The following is a 21,580-nucleotide window of genomic DNA, read 5'->3' as shown; positions in this document are numbered from 1 at the left end:
GACAAAAAAATGCGAGTAGTAACTTCTATAGTGTTTATTTTGTTTTTCGACCAACAATACCATGGAATTTTTCCTTGGCTAACCTTTTTACACCAATATAACAGAGGGAATATTTTTATATGAAAAGTTTGTCGCGATCACACCATTGGCTCTCTAAGTGAAAATCTTATTTGCCGGATTTCGAAGAACAAACTAGGATGCGTCTAACTCTCGTATATAGATGGGAAATATTAGAGTACATGTATCCTTATACAGTTATACTCAGGCACTATTTGCAACATTTAAGTGGCAGAAAACAAGATTGCTTTGGCAATAAATAAAGAAAGGAGTGCCCACCATGAGAAACTGAGAATCGAGAAGGGCGACAAGCTCACAATAACACCAAAAGCAAGGGAGCGGCGTGTAAAAGACATGACAACAATTCGTTTCCAATTAAACCCTTGTCCCTGGACTCCTACTGTCCTCCACGTTGGGCGCGTCGTGGCTATAATGCTATATATACAGCTTCTTTCCGCGTCCCGTCCTCACCAAACACCAAAACCATTCAACCTGTATTCAGAAAACCGTGGATGGGATCAGGTCTCTCTCACAACCACCGGAGCAGCGTCGCGCCCCAGCAGCAGCCGTCGTCGGCCCGCGTCATCGCCGCCGACGGCTCGCTGACGGAATTCGCCGCCTCCTCGCCTGTCAGCGTCTCCGACGTCCTCCGCGCAGGCAATGCGGGCGACTCGTTCTTCCTGTGCAGCTCCGACGCGCTCTACTTCGACGAGGACGTGCCGGCGCTCGGCGGCGGCGAGCTGCTCCGTCCCGGCCAGATATACTTCGTGCTCCCCCAGGCGATGCTCGGGCGGCCCTTCTCGAGCGCCGACATGGCGGCCATGGCGGTGCGGGCTAGCGAGGCGCTGGCGACTAGAGCGCGGCCGCGTGGGCGCGGCGCCGGCATCAGGAAGGTGCGCGTCACGCCGGTGCACGCCGAGGGCAGGCGTGGCGACGTGGACGCACAGGTCAACGCGAAGCTGAACGAGAGGACCCTTGGGGAGTACTCTGCGACGGCTTCGGGTGGTCCGGCGTGGATCGGCAAGAAGGCTGCCGTGGCTCGTTTCCGCCGGCGAGGAAGGCCCTCAAGCCGCTCAGCACCATCCAAGAAGATGCGGAGTGACGCAATGCTCATAAGAAAAAAAGGCAGGCGACGCCGAGTGATAAAATGGAAGGAAATCATAAGATTTTGTGATAGGATTAATTTTTTCTGTACTATTGTTTTCGCATTAACCATTTTTTGGAACAGTGGTGTTGGTGAGGAAAATTCAAAAAAGGTAGATAGGGATGTCGTTTGGTTGATTTGCCATTGTACATGTACTAGTATTTGGTAACAAAGGGAATTGAAATGTGGTCCCATATATGATTTGTTCATACTTCTACTTTTGTTGATTGTGTTGGGCTAGTGGTCAAAGGCGTCGGCTTGAGATCATGTGATAATATTCGGTTGACTATCGCGCATGTCTTCTTTTTGTCCCCGTTGTGTCGTGATGCCTAAGATTATTTTGTATTTAGGGGAGGAGACTTTAGAAAATGGAAATAGTTGAAGCATCGAGCATCTCTCGTGGCAGAATTAGTGGTGGGTACGGATTAGCTATGTCGAAATCATCTTGTGGACTTCAACTGACGGAGAAGGTACTGGTCTGGTCAGCCAAACGGCAGGTGGATATGCGCATCGTTGGTGGAGCGCACAGGCTGCTACGCTAACAAATAAACTTTATACGCAGCTATATCACCAAGTCAAGATGGCCGAGTTGGTCTAAGGCGCCAGTTTCAGGTACTGGTCCGAAAGGGCGTGGGTTCAAATCCCACTCTTGACACAGTTTTTTCGTTCATTTATATATTTGCTTCACCTTTTCTTTTTGAATGTAATATCCTTTTGTTTGACTTAATTTTGGTCTCTGCCGTCGGTTGCCGAGTGCCGACCAGATTGTACGACTTCCGCTGAGAGAATCGGCGCTAGGCTGAACGGGCACGAGCATCTCACCGACGCCCCAACTGGAAGTCTGAGCTGTAAAAAAGGCCTCCCTCCGTGATCACAAAGTCGCAGTGCCAGTGGCAACAGCTCCTGGTCTTCTCAACATGCTAGCTACATGCATGCATTCTTTTTGAAAAAACTGGACACGGGAGAAGTTTGAACGAGCGAGTTGCAAATTGCTCGTTCCCCGACTGGGTTTCTCTTTCATGTCCATTGCCCTTGCTCGTGCTGGCGAGAGGGGGACTTCAGACTTGGTCGTGGCACACACACATGATGCTTGCACGGCGGGCGTTGTTTCTGGAAGCCCTGGCTGACGCATTTGACCCGCGGTGAGTGGACGAGAGGCAGGCGTACGGGGCTTCCGTCCCCGCATGGACCACGCGGACCGTGGACTGCGGCGGCATCAGGTAGCGTTCATGTGGCCAACAGGATCAACTACGTGAATGACAACCTACCACTTCAGCAAACCAGCAGTGTCGTCTCTCCCCGTCAACCCGAGCTTTTGGACGAAACTCCATCAGCGAATAATCAACTTGATCTTCTCCCTGATATTTTATCGGATGCCCCTGAGGGGCTCCCGTGGCCGCGAGCATTCAATTTGACACCTCAGGCTCAAAACATAATTCAGCCAAGGCTCCCAAAATAGTGGAACCAGAGTAGCTATAACCAAAACTCTGTATCTTTCTCATTATAAATACCTCAAGTATTACAACTGTGAGAAGAAATAACAGTAGTAAAAACTTACACGAGCCTATGCTATTTATTATTTCACCGTTATTGTGTTACAATGACCTGTGCTACTTAGCCGTTGCACAGTGTCTTGGGAGTGATTGATTCTCTACTGCCATCCTATATCTTCTGCAATGACCTGAAGAATCCTAGTTACAAGTTACAACAACCGAGGAACCTGCAAGAATCAAATCGTTCACCGCTATACATGTGGGCATGGCCTGCCAAGTAAACCTTTCAAGACCTTGCCAACAATCAACTCAATGTTTCTCGGACAAAATGCAACAACCAACGCTTTCTGTTGCAATGTGCATTGAATAACTATCGGCCTGATCCAATCAAACCAGTGGGTGGACATTACCCGCTAGCAAACGACTGCCATCAGTCTAGTCTCCACATGGCAATGCAGATCCCCTCTTCAGGAGCTAGGTTGATACTTGATACCTGTGTATGGGGCCAGTTATAATCAGAAGAAAAAAAAAGTCTGCAGGTTTCACAAAAGCATTGTATAACACTGGATATGGAATGATTCAATTGATAACAATGTTACACACCTTGAGAAAGTTGGGGCGTGAAAATGTGTAGAGATCATGTGGTTGGTCTGGTCATAGTAGATAGACCCCGACCTCCCATGGGAACCATACCAGGAAGCCCCAACTCAGGCTCATCATCTGCTGACAATTAAATGAAAAATAAATGGATGAAACTACAAATTCTGATGTAAAAAATGCATCTACCATACAGCAAACAAATAAACAATATACGGCCATTTTCATGTACTAAACTTTGCTCAAATCCGAATAAGATTCATACAAACTGTGCAACTTTATCATCAATGTTTTTATTACGTACCGTTCACTTCTTCACCAGATTCAGCACCAGCAATCCTGATGCAGGCAAATAAAGATGAATCGTCAACTTTCAAGTGCTCATATGCAAGATACAAGTCCTCAATTGTGGCACTTTCATACAATGTTGTCAATTCCTTAATACAGGATATATCCTGCATTTAATTGGAAGAGATGAACTACAGTAAGACAGTGATACAACAAGAGAAGAGGAAATGAAACTAGTATGGAAACTAATAGCACAAAAAACTAATGAAGGATAAGATATGGACTGGGATCCAACAAATGATAATATCTAACACGAAAAAGATACAATCTATACAGATTTAACATGTGATCATACATTGGCAGATACATGTAATGCAAACTGCTGTTAAAAATTTCCTCTGGGGAAGGCTCTACAGCCCGAATTATTCAGAGGCAGGGTCTTGGCCAAGTCAGCATTTTTTTTAAAGCAGAAGGTTTAGTTATACTTGGTTCAGTAAACACACTGAATGCCCTGAGTGCATGGTCAAGTGTCAGCCAAACCATAGAGTCATACTTGCAGCCTGGTGGAGTATAACCAAGAGCATAGAACATACTCCCTCTGTCCCCTCCCTATCTTTTCAATGCAATGAAACGCAACAGTCCTCTGCGTTTTCTCGAAAAAAAGAAAAAGAACTCCCTCTGTCCCAAAATAAGTGTCGCCGATTTAGTACAACTTATTTTGGGACGGAGGGAGTAGATTTATTTGTTTTCCTTCTGCTACTCATACAGCAACCCCTGGAACTTCTTGATATATCAACAAACTTCTCAACCAATAATTACATGATCATAACTATCATCGAGATGGTCGTTGGTCAGCAGGCTTTCAGAAGTTCGTCTAGAAAACTTGCATCAAGAAAATCTAGTCAGAGTAACTACATGGAGTTCACCACAGTAAAGTGGCGCAAGGATGATGCAGCCAGAGTCTCCGTGAAACCAGGGCTTGGAGAGTCGGTCTATTTCTGTTCTAGTTTCCTATAGAATATGCACTTATAAACCTCACATACAGAATACCTTTCTCGGCACGGATGCAGACTGCAGATGGGCTAGCAAACCAAGCCAATAGGCATTTGTTTTTGTCTCTGCCTCATGTTTCATCAGCAGTGTCCTCTTTGCCTGAAACATGCAAAAAAATGCTAACCAAATTAACAAGCAAAGAAGTATGTTCTCATAGTTACGTTTAAAGCTCTGAGCTTAGTAATACAATACATATGCATTTCTTTAAGATGTGGATTCAACTTGAGTACAGAAAAATTGAACAACATATGCAATCATAAAAATGTGCACTTCTGTTAGACTACCATTTAAGCAACATGGCCCTGATTAGCAAGAATTGTCACAGATGAAAAATAGTACTTCCTCTGATCCAAAATAAGTGTTGCAGTTTTGAACTGTGGTTAGTTCAAAACTGCGACACATATTATGGCTCGGAGGTGGTACGGAATTTTGACTAACCCGATCCAGCTCCCTTTCAACAATTTTGTTGTGATGTAAACCTCTGAGAACACCTTTGCACGCATCAACAGCCTTATGGACCTGGCATCAAGATCGCAAAATGCAGATATTAGCAGCGGAAGAACAAAGTAAGACAAGCTCAAGATCACAGCTTTTACCTTGCTCGGAGTTGAAGTTACCGCGATCACATACCAACCAAGATCCAGTTTGTCAAAAAGATTTAATTCAAAAGAAACATCGTAGGTTAATCCCATTGAATCTCGCACTGTTGTAAATAGCCTGAGAGAAAAAAGGTGCAGCCCATCATGTTAGTCTTATCAGGTAAAAACCAACAGAACATCAAAGTGAATCATGACACGCAACCAAGCATCTCGCAGGGACATCAATAAGACATGAAACCATGAATGTCGCTTAATAGAATACATATCATCACGATTTTTGCATAAGCAACAACTCATGACCCAGTTATCCAAGGGTGGGACACGAAAGTAAGCACACCATGCACTTTGTAGCATATTAGCATGTACTGTGTATGGAAGAGCTTCATAACGATTTAACAAAAAAGAATTATGCGTGTACTGTGTATGGAAGAGCTTTACAATGATGTAACAAAAAAAATGCACTGAAATGCTTTACCTGGAATTTATAATTTCAGCCAGCAAACTCAAAGCGATGCCAAAGAAAAGAGGATGGTTGCGAACGTTAATATGTGTCTTCCCCGAGTTAGCCGGTGCAGAGATTTCTGCTAAGATGGTACGACAAATATCAGCGCACATGTTTATACCCACAAGGTCATTAACAGATGAGTAGTGGGAAAATCCTCAAACAAAAACAAAAATTAGGTCTAATTCAAGATATGGCACTTGAGTTGGAGTCAGTCGTGTGGCTCATGTCAGAGAATAGCACACATATTGAATTATAGTTACCATCTGCGCTGGAACTTCGAATGTCATTGAAGAGATCTTTTCCTTCAGTAGCAAACCCCCATCGGTTAGGTGCCGGGCCTGCAATGTATGCACAAGCTCTCTCATCTGTATCCTTTATGTATACCTGGGAAAGAATTCACGGTTAAATGAATATGTTTAGATTTGGTCTTTTGTTAGGATGGCTACTGTTTTTTGGCATGTTAATTGCTCTTTGCCTATTAAATTCATTTTTCTTGCCAATCTTAGCCAGCTCATGGCAACCAAAAGCTCAACCAGAACTTAGGCTAGCAAAAATATTGGCAGGGCAAGCTTGGGCTAGAACCAAACACGCCCTGAGGCTTAAAACACATGATTTTAATGAAGTACCAAAATATCCATCTTTTTTTCATGAATGCTTCAACATATTAAAAAGATGGTTATGAAGGCTGCATGACAGTTCATACTTGCTGGAAATGCAGATCCGATGGGGATGGCAGGAAGGAAATCTTCTCAATATGTTCCTCTTTGTTTGAAGATTTTGCAGCGCTTACAGTCCCAAGATAATCAAGAACACAAGATTCTACCTCTTCTTCTGTGAAATCACCAACTACACTGACCTGAAAAAAATATTTTCAACATTAAGTTAAAAAAAGGATTAAAAGAATGTTAGAACAAAGAGATGTAGAGAAAGGAGACTCAGAATGGACAAACTACTCAACAAACCTCCATGTTGCTACCCACAAACTGGTTCATGACAGCTTCTTTAACTGATTGAAGAGTCAACTTCTCCAATGAATGTGGTGATGGTTCTACAAACCTTTCATCATGGTTCAACATGGCTACCATAAGTTTGTGAGCCGTGGCACGTTCCAAACTTTTGGGAATAGACCGGTAGTAAGACAAATATAGTTGAGCAGCTCTATCAAATGCATCTTCTAGCCACACATTATGCTGTAACACAAAGTGAAATATATATATGTAAGGGGAAGACCTACATGTTTCAGAAAACTCATATTTTTATAGCAAGACAGGTGACATATGTAGTAAGTTAAACCCACACCTCAAGGACCATATGGAGGAGCTGGAAAGCAGCACGCATGCCATTATCTCTCAAAGCAAACCTAAATTCCATAAATATGAACTCCTCATTGGATTCCAGCGAGCAGTTTATAAGATTATTCACACAGAAAAGTTCAACCTGAAATAAAAATCATATGCAGATTATAAGAAAATGTTATCAAACGATTTCTCAGCAGTAATAAGATAAAAGGAAAACAATATGTGAACATCACAAGTGGATTACATGCATGAATATGAATATTATCAAAGTTAGTGGGGATGAACGGGATAGATATAAACAAAAACCATAGGCTATTGTAAGAAAATTAAACCATAGGGCATTGTATATTATACGATTTATGAATTATAATTTGAAGCTAGAATTACATAAAAGACTATATCATGTGACTAGTGACTAGTCTAAATGTTTATGCATACATAATCGGTAAGTTTGAAGTTTGGGAAGCTTGACTGGCATGGACATAAAACTGAATAGTAGGGGGTACCTGTTCCCTTGAAAAGTTACCAACACAGCCACCTTCACTCAAAGTACGAACACCAACGATAACAGATCCCTTCGATTCAGAATCTTCGGTGGCTCTCCCGCCACCTACTATCAGCCGCATGACACCAACCCTTGCCTCATTTTGTGTGATCTATCATGAATCATCATTAAAATGTTAGTCTGGAACGTGAGATAAAAGCTAAATTACATCAGAACTTCCATCTCTAGAAGTGAACTAAAGTACCTTGTAGTTGACGGAAATTCCATTAGAAAGGCGACGTTGTGTTATACCGGTTTCATTGTCAAATACTTTCACCACATCATCCTCTTTGAAAGGAACAAATGATGGTCGGTGTTGCACTTTCAAGTCTTCAAGTTCTGATTGAGTAATCAACTCTTTTGGCACCTCAAGCTGCAATCATAATAACAATCAATAACATGTTACTTTACAGTTATTAGTGACACCAAAATACATCTACAGCTAAGTTAGTATAGTTTCAGAACCAAGAAAAGATATCAGAAATAACTAAGATACCTCAGGCTCTGGGTAAATGGGTTCTTCAAGACCTGCCTTCATGGACTCGGTTATTTCTTCTGGGCATATCTCAAAACTACTTTCACCTACTCCATCGATATGGACCTTTTTAGGTACACACGCCACAATAGCAGCAGGAAGTGGTGCACTGGGCTTCCCAAAGTCCGAAATAAATTCAAGTACTTCTGCACCAACGGTGTTAACCTACATATGGCAAAAATGTGTTTAATAGTATCATTAAAAGCTACTCCCTCCGTTCCAAATTACTTGTCGCAGGTATGGATGTATCTAGATATATTTTAGTTCTAGATACATCAATTTCTGCGACGAGTAATTTGGAACGGAGGGAGTAATAGACAGTAAAATGCATTTATGTCATTTGTTTCTAATATGACATATATATGAGAAATGATTATGTTAGCACCTCTTCAAGTGTGACAGTTTCGGCAACCCCAAGCAAACTATCATGTCCCTGCAACTGATCCATGACTGTATGGCCAAGTGCATCACTCTCCATAATGAAGTCCAAGTTATCAACTGAGGGAACACTATCAATCATCATAGCCAGCTGCTCACTATCTTTTATCAGTGCATCCATATAACGGGTCATTTCTCCCATTGTGACACCAAACTCCTTGAGTCTCCGAACCTAAAATAGCACAAGGAGAAGTTGGTAAACAGTAAAGAAACATTTGCGACAAAATGGCTCAAGTAATAAAAGGTAAAAGGCATTTGTGCAGCACAAATCTCACTGTCAAGAAACTTTTGTGCATTGCGTCAAACCAGTAGAAACCATTTACCTGCACATCCATCAGTTCTACTGATACAAATTCTTGAGTTGGCTTGAGTTCAAGCTTGACCTGGGTTAATGTCAAACTTGATCTGGCTACAGTTGGTTCAAAGCTCGCATTTGGCCTGGATTTCCAAGATTGAACTTGGATCGTGCCATATTAGACTGGGCTAGTAGGCTTAGGCAGGTCACAGACGAAGCTAGGCTTGACTTGTGAAGCTGTCATGCTAGGACAACCTTGCTGTAATATTTTCCATTCAATTATCATTTATTCTCTTCAACAAATGTTGTCCTCAAAAATTTCTTGTAGCTAAAAGGGTAATGTTCTTGATGTACGTGCTAAACCAACACTTAAATTTCACAGGACTTTCCTCATATGCCAATTGCAATAGATGAATATAGATGGTAGTGTACTGATTCAAACTCATGTTCTCTAGGTAATTGATCCATATTTGAATGACATAATTCAGTCAGCTCAAACTATATTTGTAAAACATACAGAGTAATTGAGCCATGAAGGCACAAACAAACCTCATGAACAGCAACTTTGATGGCACTCTTCCAATTTTGCGGTTCAGCTGTTACTGTTAGAGTAGTGACAGTGCATCCTTCCCTTCCTGAGTCACTGTGATCCAACTCAACTGATGTAAAGGGAGGATTTGAGCTCTGTATAATAAAAGAAGGAAAAAAAACTTTATTCAGTCAGAGAAACCATGTAACTAACTCATATGTTCCATTTCCTTGTAAAATACATAATAGTGTGCTAAGTGCTAACGTGTGCTAATTCCTCACTGGAAATCTTGGATATTTGACTCGCATTTCAAGTCCAATATCCAGTATAATGCATCCTGAGTAGCTAATAGCTCGGCTAAAAGCCTAAAAGACCAAAACAAGTATGAATTATATTATGTATGGACTGGAGTGACATTTAATGTGAGTTGTAGTAGACTGGTGGGCGTAAAGATCCTAACAACGAGAAAATAACATGTGCAAATGTGCATACATATGAAAGTATGAAGTGCTTGAATTAATCTGCTTATGCGAGGATACAAAGTTATAAACCACAGAAAATATTATGTTCTGATGCAACAAACAAAATGGAAAAACTTATACATATATCATGAACGTTTCTCCAAACCACAAACCTTGTATCGTGTATTTATTCGGAAGTGCAGAGCAGATAAAAATATCCGTTTCATCAGTACACTGCGCAGGTCTTTGTATGTACGAACTTGGTTGACGGGTATCTGTCCAAAAATGGAAAGCAAGTCAGACATACGAAGCATGATTAAGGAACTTCACAGACAGAAGCAGTAACCTGACTGCAGAAATCCTCCTATTTTTTTCGTAGCAATAAAAAGACAATCCATTCAAATATCTTTAAAGGTGAACAATTAAGTGCACTATTGTCAACATGACACTTTCTAACCCTAGCAAAAAATTGCACTATTGAAACATACGTTGTGCACGTTACAGCAATGCTGATACAGCTTGCTTATATCTATTAAATATTATAACGGAAACCAGTCCCTAGGAACACTAATGGAACGATTGGTGGTAAACTAACCACAGGGCGCAGAACATAACTGTAAGAGTAAAGAGTAGCAGGCAACCATACCTTGCAGAACATGTTAATAGAGAAGCTCTGAACCAACTCATGTTGAAAAATCACTGGAGGCTTGGCAGCCTGATCAACCTCAGGAAGAGACCATTTATGCTCTACAGGAGGTCTGACTGCCTGTCTTTCCCTTTTTATAGGTTTTAGTTTATCTGTGGCAGGTGATCTTTCACCAGTTAGGCTTGCGGCCAAGCCACCTGGTAGCTTTGGTGCAAAGAGGCTTGCCATAGCACCAAACGGACTTCCAGACGACATAGGGGCTGCTTCGTTTCCTGAAAGTGTATGTTCGAACACAGCCTGCATTGAAATGGGTCAGCTAACCAGCTTGCAACTTAATCCTATAGGGGAATCAGCTAAATAATCAACAACAATACTTAAAAGGATGTAATTTCTAACTACCTCTATCTCCCGCACTGCTCTGGGAATATCATCAATTTCTCCTACCAGGTATAAAGTGGCATTGGCAGGGTAATACCATCGCTCATGGAATCTGCGGATCTTATCAGGATCCCATTTAAGTATTTGCTCCTCAAGTCCAATAGGAAATCTGTTGCTCAATTTGTTTTCGGAGTGTAAATATTGCAACAACTACAAGCATAGGAACCATAATTACTGATTGTACAGAAAGATAGTGTCTTAATGATTCAATACTGTCCCAGGAACATGGCCAAAAAGAATAAGAACAAAAACTTACCTGGCAATCAACACGGTATTCGATTGTGTTCATCATCTGGAGCTCTGAAAGAATTGCTCTTCTCTCTTTCTCAACGCGAGACGATGAGAACTTAGGATGAAAAGCTATCTGAAAGGAATAAATTGAAGAACCTGTTCATATATCTACGTAATAGCATGAAGAGATTTGTCATACAGACTAATATCATGCCATTGCAGCATGCATCAAAATTTTAGCTACCAGTTTGAAGATAATGTTGTATCAAATAACATTAAATGACAGCGGTGGGTAGTCTTTAATTTGCTCCGACCATTTTGAATATGTTTGCTGTTTCATATATCTTTAACAGAAAGAATGAATATGCTTGTGGTTTCAAATATCTTTAACAAAAAAAGATAGCCTATGGTTGGCATACATCCTATAACTCAAATAGGAATGCAATTGAGTAAGATCTTACCTCATTCAAAGCATCCAACACAGAAGGGAGTAAGGATTCACCATATTCCTGCCACACGGAAGACAAACTAAATGTCAGACCCTAGACAAACAAGAGAAGACATCTAATTTCAACCATCAGTATTCACAGAATATAAGTCTGGCAGCTAACATATACATTTTCAAATCCATTCGATGAAAGTGCTTGTCAAAGAAAGTATGCAAATAGGAAAGTAACAATGGCCTCGAATAAACCATCAAGAGTTAATTTCCAACCCAAAATTGACACTGAGAAAAGCCACAAAAGTAAGGACCTTTGTTTTAGTTGGAGAATGGATATGGAAGACTGTATGGTGGAAGTCTGTATATGCATTAGACCTTGCACCTGTCCCCAAGAGTTTCTCACGCTTTTTACTCCCAAGAAATGCAACATGCTCGATCATATGTGCAATTCCCTGCTCGTCCTCTTCCTCGTCAATTGATCCGACATGAACTTCCATGTGAGCCTCAAACCTGCAAACTAAAATACTTAGAACCATGCACATATTTAAATATGTATATCAAAGTAATTTTGCTTAGTCTGACTTAACTAAAGTTTAAGTGTGGCATGAATTAAGCATGGTTTAATATTTACTGGCTGCTGCGGATCCATACACCGGAGCAGAATTTCCATGTTCAGGGACTCAAATCAACACTGTCCTGGTTAACTCTCCAACGGATTCACCTATAGTTCTTTAAAATGTCTCTTAAAGTAAATTAAAATAATAAGAGAGCAATGGAAGCCACAATGTATGATGATGCATCCATATACAAGCATGAGAATTTTATGGTCCAGAAATCAAGACAGGTTGAAACCATGTACTTGTTCAACTATTTAAGAGTTTCAGCAATTATTCTGCCATGTATCTTTGAAACTGCATTGAAGTGAAACAGAAAAGACAACACAAATTGCTAGTTCACTGGGAAATTGTGGTTGTGAATGTAGAAAGGGTTCAATAAAAATTCAGTTGCAAGGGAAATGATTATGGCAGTACGGCCATGTCATACCCACTTCTGGTAATTGTATTACAGTGTATAAAATGAGGTGAAAATGAAGTTTCCTCACCTGTCCGCTGGAACTTTATTAGGTAAAATAAGATATCTGAGGCCATTCTTCAATTGACCACGTATTAGCTTTGGATGGGACGGAAGAGGAGTGTCCAGGACATCTTCAAGCGCCCCGTTCGTAACCGTGGGATCATAAGGTTTATCAAGAGCCGTCTCAGACCATGTTGGACTTGCAACATGTGGTTCGTCAGGTCCAGCAGCACGTAATATATGACTACGCCTGGTCTGAAAAACATCAAATAGTTAAGTCAATGCCTTCAACATTTTGCTTGCTGCATACTCAAATACCGACAAGGCGACAAGCAACAGCCCTCTCGCTATATGTTGCTTGATACAAATATTTGCCTCCCACTAGTGAAGCTCAACATTTAGCTTGACAGTTAATGAAAAAACAAACATGTGCAGGCTTTATGGACATCGAAACCAGGGAAATCCTTTTAGTGCAAAAACTAACGCTTAAATCTTTTACACTTCTATACTGATGGTCGGTCCACATTTATTGCGCTGCTCATATACCCCCCATAATTTGCACCACTAATTACGGAACCAAGCAGAACCTATATACTCCAAGAGAAGTAAGGAACAAAACACGTTTCCTAGCAGTCATCACGTGCAATCCATAACAGGAAAAAAAAATAGCTGCCTGATAATCTATCAACTCAGATGAAACGAACCTTAGGCCCGCTCCACTGGCTGTGCAGCGATAAGCCCGAGGTGTGCGGGAGCGCGCAGGGCGCGAACCTGGCGAGCCCCGGCCGCCCCCGCCTCCGGCTCCTCGGGAAGCACGAGAGGCACCCGTCCCTCTCCTCGCCGAGAATCCCAGCGGCCGACGCTGACGCCGCGCCGAGCCCTTGCGTCCGCCTCCTCGACCTGCAGGCACACACACAGCAAGACGAATCAGCAATTCGCTAACAAACCCGGTGAACCCTCGCAGGCGGCGTGGGGGAGTTCGTGCGTCCGTGCTCACCTGGGCGTGACGGCGCGGCGGTGCGAGCAGCGGAGGGGGTTGGCCGGCGCGGCGGTGGCGGAGGGGCGCAGGGCGAGGGAGGCGCGCGGGCGGAAGGCGTGGGAGGAGTGGTGCACCGCGGCGGCGGAGAGGGAGAGGCCCGGGGCGAGGCGCGGGGGCGCGGCCGCTGCCGCGGCGACGACGGAGGGGGAGGGGAAGGAGGCCATGGGGGTGGGATGGCCCGGAGGGGAGGGGAGGATAGGAGAGCGAGAGAACGCTGCTCTCTCCCTCTATTACTAGTCTTTTCTGGGTATTTTGGTGTTTTTTGTGAGGGTAAAATAGGCTGGGGCCTATCGAGGAGTTGGGGGCCGGCACGGCGGCTTTCGCGGCTGCGAGAGGTGGAGACGCAAATATCCCCCTGACTCGCGAGTTGGTGCCGGAAGGCACCCGAGTTTCCATTCGGGTTCGGCCCCGGACGCACCAAAGGGTGAACAGACTTTCTTTTCTTTCTTTTTTTGGGTTGAGAATCAACCGACTTTCTTTGTTTTTTTTAACACAACAGACTTTCTTTGTTGAGGTTAATGTTGTCGCTTTATTTAGCCAACATGGCTAGGAATCAAATTGGGTGTTCACGGATCATTTGTGAATATGACTGCTTGGAGGTAATTGATGTGTGCAATGGAGTCTCAGATGTATTGGCACCGTATGCTGCTACTCTCGTGGATTGTTTCCAACTCGCACAAGGTATACCTTTGATTCGTTTCCAACGTTGTTCGAGGGAAGCCAATAATTTGGCACACTATATAGCTAGGCATGCTTATGATATTCAGTTGGTGTATTTGATGGGACGATGAACCATCTAGTTTTCTTCTTTCACGTGTCTTTTAAGGATGTAACTCCGATAATTTCACAATAAAGTGCCTTGAGGCTTTCCCTTCAAAAGAAAAACATGACTAGGAATATCGTTTGGAACTACATCTAAAACAAAATCCGTGGGAGTCCCTAACCAAATCTTACAAATCTCATCTTCTACGCCTACTTTTGCTAACTTATGCACGACAATATTAGCAGAACGACAAACCCATACAACTCGAAAATCCATACGCGTGTTGAGCATCTACTTTATCTCTTGAATCCACGACACGACTGCAGCTAGGTTCATCTACGAATCATTGATCATTTCCACCACTGTCTTGTTATCAAGCTCCAGATGGACCCCCTCAATCTCGTGCTCGGTCGCTACCTGTATACGTCTCCTGCAAGCAAGAATTTCAGCAGCCTCTAGATCAAAAATGTTTTGGAAATAGTGGCTAACTCCAGCCAGAAAAGCTCTATTGTGATCCATCAGCACGGCACCACCTCCACCTTTGTCACCAAACTTTGACACGCCTCATTAGAGTTCACTTCGACCCAACCATCATCTGGAGGTTGTTGGAAATATGCCCTAAAGGCAATAATATTGTATTATTATATTTCTCTGCTCATAATTAAGAGTTTATACTCTATGCTATAATTGTTATGATCCTGAAATATGTGATTCAATGAAAAACTCATATGCACATGTGTATAAACCGTAAATTAAGATGGGAACCGCTAGGAATCATACTACTGATTCTTAGCTTCCCATCAGACCACTGTTCCACCGTAGGATTGGATGCATCAGGAACATGCAATGGGCCAGAAAAAGGTGCTTAATTCCATGCAACGATCTACTAATAGCAATTTATTTCATAATAAAACCACTCCCGTAAATCTCTCGAGGCCTAACTGCTAGCGCCATGCAATGTGCTTCCATATCAAGATGCTTGTTTCCAACTGGGTGAATTATTTCCAGCGCAAATTAATCATGCTTCATACCAAGGATATTTGTTATCATGTGCTAACAAGATTGCTTCCAACTCAAGATTATTGGGAAACACTTTCCTACAGATTTTGATCTAGTATTTTTTGTTTTTCCAACATGGAAAAGTGTGCTTTGAACGGACAAAAAGTGTTTTCATGTGACATGGTGAAAGTGTTAGTTATCGACTAGATGGGGGTGAATAGGCGATTTTTATGACAGTCTTCAAGGCAGGCAATGTATTCGAAGACAGACAACCAAATGACACCTACACAGTATGCAACGGAAGATAAACTACACTAGCCATGCCATAGTCAAAAAAATAATACAGAGTAAACACGAAGACAAATAGCAGCTAGGTAGATCAGATCGGAATAGGAAGACAATATGAAGCCAAATATGCAATCAGAAAGAATGTCTTCACACAATAAAGTCAAATAGAGGAGGCAAGCAATGACTTCACGAGGCTACACTATAAGTGAAGGAGTGAGGAGATAGAACCAGTTGCTCGACGAATACAAGGATTTGATAGAACAGTTCCAGTTGTTGTGACAACTGTACGTCTGGTTAGGGAGGCTGAGATTGAACTCAGAAGACCATGTCTTCATCTTATTCCCCTTGAGCTAAGGTTACTTAGTCCTCGCCCAATCACTCAAGTAAGTCTTCAAGGTAGACTTCTAAACCTTCACAGACTTCATTCACCGGCGATCCACAATGACTCATGGATCCTTGTAACACGGCCTAACCTACTGGAAGATCACAGCCTTCAAGTGTAACAAGTCTTCAGATCACGCGGACAGAAAGACTTCGATGATGCCAAACACTCTGGGCTTTGGGTGTTTTGGGTTTTGTCCTGCAAGGATTCTCTCTCAAAGGCTCCGGAGGTGGGTTACTCTCAAACGACAAAAAGCGTGCACTAACTCTAAGAAACCACCAATTTATGGTGGAGGGGGTGGCTATTTATAGTTAGGGGGCAACCCGACATGATATGTCCAAAATGATCCTGGGTCATTAAGGAACCGACACGTGTCTAGCGGTCGGATTTCAAACACACGTGACAGCTTGATACGTCTCCAACGTATCTATAATTTTTATTTGTTACATGATGTTATATTATCATTCTTGAATGCTTTATATTCATTTTATAGCAACTTTATATCATTTTTTGGACTAACCTATTGACATGGTGCCCAGTGCCAGTTGTTGTTTTCTGCTTGTTTTTTACTTCGCATAATATCCATATCAAGCGAAGTCCAAATGCAGCGAAACTTCTTGGAGATTCTCTTCTGCCCATAAGAGACTCAGGGTGTTGGGAATCATTGCATGGAAAACAAAACCTTTTCTACTCACACGCAATGATCTATCCATGGAGATGCGTAGCAACGAGGGGGAGAGTGTGTCTACGTACCCTCATAGACCGTAAGCGGAAGCGTTTCACAACGCGGTTGATGTAGTCGAACTTCTTCTCACGTCAACCGATCAAGTACCGAACGCACGACACCTCCGCGTTCTGCACACATTCAGCTCGGTGACGTCCCTTGCCTTCTTGATCCAGCAAGACATTGAGGTAGTAGATGAGTTCCATCAACACAACGACGTGGTGACAGTGATGGCGAAGTGATCTCCGCAGGGCTTCGCCTAAGCACTACGAATATATGACCGGGGATGTAAACAGTGGAGGGGGGCGCCGCACATGACTAACAATTGATCTGATGTGTGCTAGGTGCCCCCCTCCCACATATATATAGGTGAGAGGGGGAGGGGGGAGGCTAGGAGGCTCCCCAAGTAGGACCGAATATATGTCGGAGGGGGAAGGAAAGAGGGGGGCAGGAAGGGGGAATCCTATTCCGCTCCTTCCTTTCCCTTTCCCCTCTTTCTTCTCCTCTTAGGGCGACCCATATGGGGGGCGCACCAGCCCCTTGTGGCTGGTGCATTTCCCCTCTTGGCCCATAAGGCCCATATCTTTTGCCGGGGGTGCCCGAAACCCCTTCCAGTGACCCGATAAGTACCCGGTAACCCCCGAAACACTTCTGGTATCCAAATACCATCGTCCTATATATCAATCTTTACCTCTCGACCATTTCGAGACTCCTCGTCATGTCCGTGATCTCATCCGGGACTTCGAACAATATTCGGTCACATAACTCATACATGTTGAGGAACATAGTAATTCAAAGTTTTCCTACGATCACGCAAGATCTAACTAGGAGATGCATAGAAATGAGAGGGGAGAGTGTGTCTACGTACCCTCGTAGACTGAAAGCAGAAGCGTTTAGTAACGCGGTTGATGTAGTCGAATGTCTTCATGGTCTAACCGATCCAAGTACCAAACGTACGGCACCTCCGTGTTCAGCACACGTCCAGCACGATGACGTCCCTCGAGCTCTTGATCCAGTAGAGGGACGAGGGAAAGTTCCGTCAGCACGACGGCGTGGTGACGGCGATGATGAAGTTACCGGCGCAGGGCTTCGCCTAAGCAATACGATGATATGCCCGAGGTGTTAAACTGTGGAGGGGGGCACCGCACACGGCTAAGAGATTGTCTGTTGTGCTTTGGGGTGCCCCCCTGCCCACGTATATAAAGGAGGGGGGAGGAGGAGGCCGGCCAAGTGGGAGGCACGCCAGGGGGGAGTCCTACTAGGACTCCAAACCTAGTAGGATTCGCCCCCCTTTCCTTCCAACAGAGAGGGGGAAAGGGGAAAGGAGGGAGAGGGAGAAGGAAAGAGGGGGGCCATGCTCCCTTCCCTTGTCCAATTCGGATTGGGGCAAGAAGGGCGCGCCCCACCTCCTGTGGCCTGCCTCCTCTCCTCCACTATGTCCCATTAGGCCCAATAACTTTCCCCGGGGGTCCCGGTAGCCTCTTGGTACTCTGAAAAATCCCCGAACCTTATCGGAACCATTCCGGTGTCTGTATATAACCTTCCAATATATCAATCTTTACCTCTCGACCATTTCGAGACTCCTCTTCATGTTCATGATCTCATCCAGGACTCCGAACAAACTTCGGTCATCAAATCACATAACTCATAATACAAATCATCATCGAACGTTAAGCGTGCAGACCCTACAGGTTCGAGAACTATGTAGACATGACCGAGACACATCTCCGGTCAATAATCAATAGCGGAACCTGGATGCTCATATTGGCTCCTACATATTCTACGAAGATCTTTATCGGTCAAACCGCATAACAACATGCGTTATTCCCTTTGTCATCGACATGTTACTTGCCCGAGATACGATCGTCGATATCATCATACCTAGTTCAATCTCGTTACCGACAAGTCTCTTTACTTGTTCTGTAATGCATCATCCCGCAACTAACTCATTAGTCACATTGCTTGCAAGGCTTATAGTGATGTGCATTACCGAGAGGGCCCGGAGATACCTCTCCGATACATAGAGTGACAAATCCTAATCTCGATCTATGCCAACTCAACAAACACCTTCGGAGACACCTGTAGAGCATCTTTATAATCACCCAGTTATGTTGTGACGTTTGATAGCACACAAGGTGTTCCTCCGGTATTCGGGAGTTGCATAATCTCATAGTCAGATGAATATGTATAAGTCATGAAGAAAGCAATAGCAATAAAACTAAACAATCATAATGCTAAGCTAACGGATGAATCTTGTCCATCACATCATTCTCTAATGATGTGATCCCGTTCATCAAATGACAACACATGTCTATGGTCAGGAAACTTAACCATCTTTGATTAACGAGCTAGTCAAGTAGAGGCATACTAGGGACACTCTGTTTGTCTATGTATTCACACATGTACTAAGTTTCCGGTTAATACAATTCTAACATGAATAATAAACATTTATCATGATATAAGGAAATATAAATAACAACTTTATTATTGCCGCTAGGGCATATTTCCTTCAGTCTCCCACTTGCACTAGAGTCAATAATCTAGATTACATAGTAATGATTCTAACACCCATGGAGTTTTGGTGCTGATTATGTTTTGCTCATGAGAGAGGCTTAGTCAACGGGTCTACAACATTCAATTTCGTATGTATTTTGCGAATCTCTATGTCTCCCTCCTTGACTTGATCACAAATGGAATTGAAGCGTCTCTTGATGTGTTTGGTTCTCTTGTGAAATCTGGATTCCTTCGCCAAGGCAATTGCTCCAGTATTATCACAAAAGATTTTCATTGGACCTGATGCACTAGGTGTTACACCTAGATCAGATATGAACTCCTTCATCCAAACTCCTTCATTTGCTGCTTCCGAAGCAGCTATGTACTCCACTTCACACGTAGATCCCGCCACGACGCTCTGCTTGGAACTGTACCAACTTACAACTCCACCATTTAATATAAATACGTATCCGGTTTGTGACTTAGAGTCATCCGGATTAGTGTCAAAGCTTGTATCGACGTAACCATTTACGACGAGCTCTTTGTCACCTCCATAAATGAGAAACATATCCTTACTCCTTTTCAGTTATTTCAGGATGTTCTTGACCGCTGTCCAATGATTCACTCCTGGATTACTTTGGTACCTCCCCGGTAAACTTATAGCAAGGCACACATCAGGTCTAGTACACAACATTGCATACATGATAGAACCTATGGTTGAGGCATAGAGAATGACCTTTATTTTCTCTTTATCTTCTGCAGTTGTCGGTCATTGAGTCTGACTCAACTTCACACCTTGTAACATAGGCAAGAACCCTTTCTTTGACTAATCCATTTTGAACTTCTTCAAAACTTTATCAAGGTATGTGCTTTGTAAAAGCCCAATTAAGCATCTTGATCTATCTCTATAGATCTTGATGCCCAATATATAAGTAGCTTCACCGAGGTCTTTCATTGAAAAATTCTTACTCAAGTATCCTTTTATGCTATCCAGAAATTCTGTATTATTTCCAATCAACAATATGCCATCCACATATAATATTAGAAATGCTACAGAGCTCCCACTCACTTTCTTGTAAATACAGGCTTCTCCAAAAGTCTGTATAAAACCATATGCTTTGATCACACTATCAAAGCGTATATTCCAACTCCGAGAGGATTGCACCAGTCCATAAATGGATCGCTGGAGCTTGCACACTTTGTTAACACCTTTTGGATCGACAAAACCTTCTGGTTGCATCATATACAAATCTTCTTTAAGATATCCATTAAGGAATGCGATTTTGCCATCCATTTGCCAAATTTCATAATCATAAAATGCGGCAATTGCTAACATGATTCGGACAGCCTTAAGCATCGCTGCAGGTGAGAAGGTCTCATCGTAGTCAAATGCTTGAACTTATCGAAAACCTTTCGCAACAAGTCGAGCTTTGTAGACAGTAACATTACTGTCAGCGTCAGTCTTCTTCTTGAAGATCCATTTTTTTTTCTATGGCTTGCTGATACGTCCCCAACGTATCTATAATTTTTTATTGTTCCATGCTATTATATTATCCATCTAGGATGTTTTATATGCATTTATATGTTATTTTATATGATTTTTGGGACTAACCAATTAACCTAGAGCCCAGTGCCACTTTCTGTTTTTTTCCTTGTTTTTGAGTATCGCAGAAAAGAAAAACCAAACAGAGTCCAATTGACCTGAAATTTCATGGAGATTATTTTTGGACCAGAAGAAGCCCACGGAGTATCGGAGATGAGCCAGAAGAGTCCCGAGGCACCCACGAGGGTGAGGGCGCGCCCTACCCCCTGGGCGCCCCTACCTCGTGGACGCCTCGGAGACCCCCCTGACTTGTTCTCGACGCCAACATCTCTTATATATACCCAAACTTCCAGAACATAACCTAGATCAGGAGTTCCGCCGTCGCAAGCCTCTGTAGCCACCGAAAACCAATCTAGACCCGTTCTGGCACCCTGCCGGAGGGGGGAATCCCTCTCCGGTGGCCATCTTCATCATCCCAATGCTCTCCATGACGAGGATGGAGTAGTTCACCCTCGGGGCTGAGGGTATGTACCAGTAGCTATGTGTTTGATCTCTCTCTCTCTCTCTCGTGTTCTTGATTCGGCATGATCTTGATGTATCGCGACCTTTGCTATTATAGGTAGATCTTATGATGTTTCTCCCCCTCTATATCCTTGTGATGAATTGAGTTTTCCCTTTGAAG

The 21,580-nt window shown here is 43.0% G+C and overlaps 1 protein-coding gene, 1 non-coding gene and 1 pseudogene across 3 annotated transcripts; 2 read left to right on the top strand and 1 right to left on the bottom strand.

Moving 5' to 3' along the window:
* Positions 1 to 541: 541 nt before the first annotated feature.
* LOC119329194 lies at positions 542 to 1,293 on the top strand (annotated as a pseudogene).
* A 482-nt stretch (positions 1,294 to 1,775) lies between these two features.
* On the top strand, positions 1,776 to 1,856 carry TRNAL-CAG. The gene has a single exon. It is a non-coding gene; the product is annotated as a tRNA-Leu (tRNA).
* Positions 1,857 to 2,675: 819 nt separating this feature from the next.
* Positions 2,676 to 13,903, bottom strand: LOC119329193 (stromal processing peptidase, chloroplastic-like). Of its 2 annotated transcripts, none has more exons than XM_037602197.1 (25): positions 13,665 to 13,903; positions 13,372 to 13,567; positions 12,696 to 12,922; positions 11,905 to 12,103; positions 11,613 to 11,660; positions 11,177 to 11,284; positions 10,882 to 11,070; positions 10,483 to 10,779; positions 10,010 to 10,111; positions 9,396 to 9,530; positions 8,499 to 8,723; positions 8,075 to 8,278; positions 7,784 to 7,951; positions 7,541 to 7,690; positions 7,036 to 7,173; positions 6,699 to 6,926; positions 6,440 to 6,592; positions 5,997 to 6,120; positions 5,707 to 5,815; positions 5,229 to 5,349; positions 5,071 to 5,151; positions 4,630 to 4,731; positions 3,596 to 3,746; positions 3,298 to 3,414; positions 2,676 to 3,187 (listed from the first exon to the last, which is right to left on the bottom strand). In XM_037602197.1, exons 1-24 carry the CDS (start codon positions 13,868 to 13,870, stop codon positions 3,332 to 3,334), a joined length of 3,744 nt encoding a protein of 1,247 aa, XP_037458094.1. In that variant the 5' UTR covers positions 13,871 to 13,903; the 3' UTR covers positions 2,676 to 3,187; positions 3,298 to 3,331. The 2 variants fall into 2 exon arrangements, with proteins under 2 accessions (XP_037458094.1, XP_037458093.1); XM_037602196.1 differs by having other exon boundaries at positions 5,707 to 5,812; positions 13,665 to 13,885.
* Positions 13,904 to 21,580: the final 7,677 nt, after the last annotated feature.

Source organism: Triticum dicoccoides, chromosome 7A, assembly GCF_002162155.2.
Source record: "Triticum dicoccoides isolate Atlit2015 ecotype Zavitan chromosome 7A, WEW_v2.0, whole genome shotgun sequence".
Lineage (NCBI taxonomy): Eukaryota > Viridiplantae > Streptophyta > Magnoliopsida > Poales > Poaceae > Triticum > Triticum dicoccoides.
This window is presented reverse-complemented; position numbering and strand designations above follow the sequence as displayed.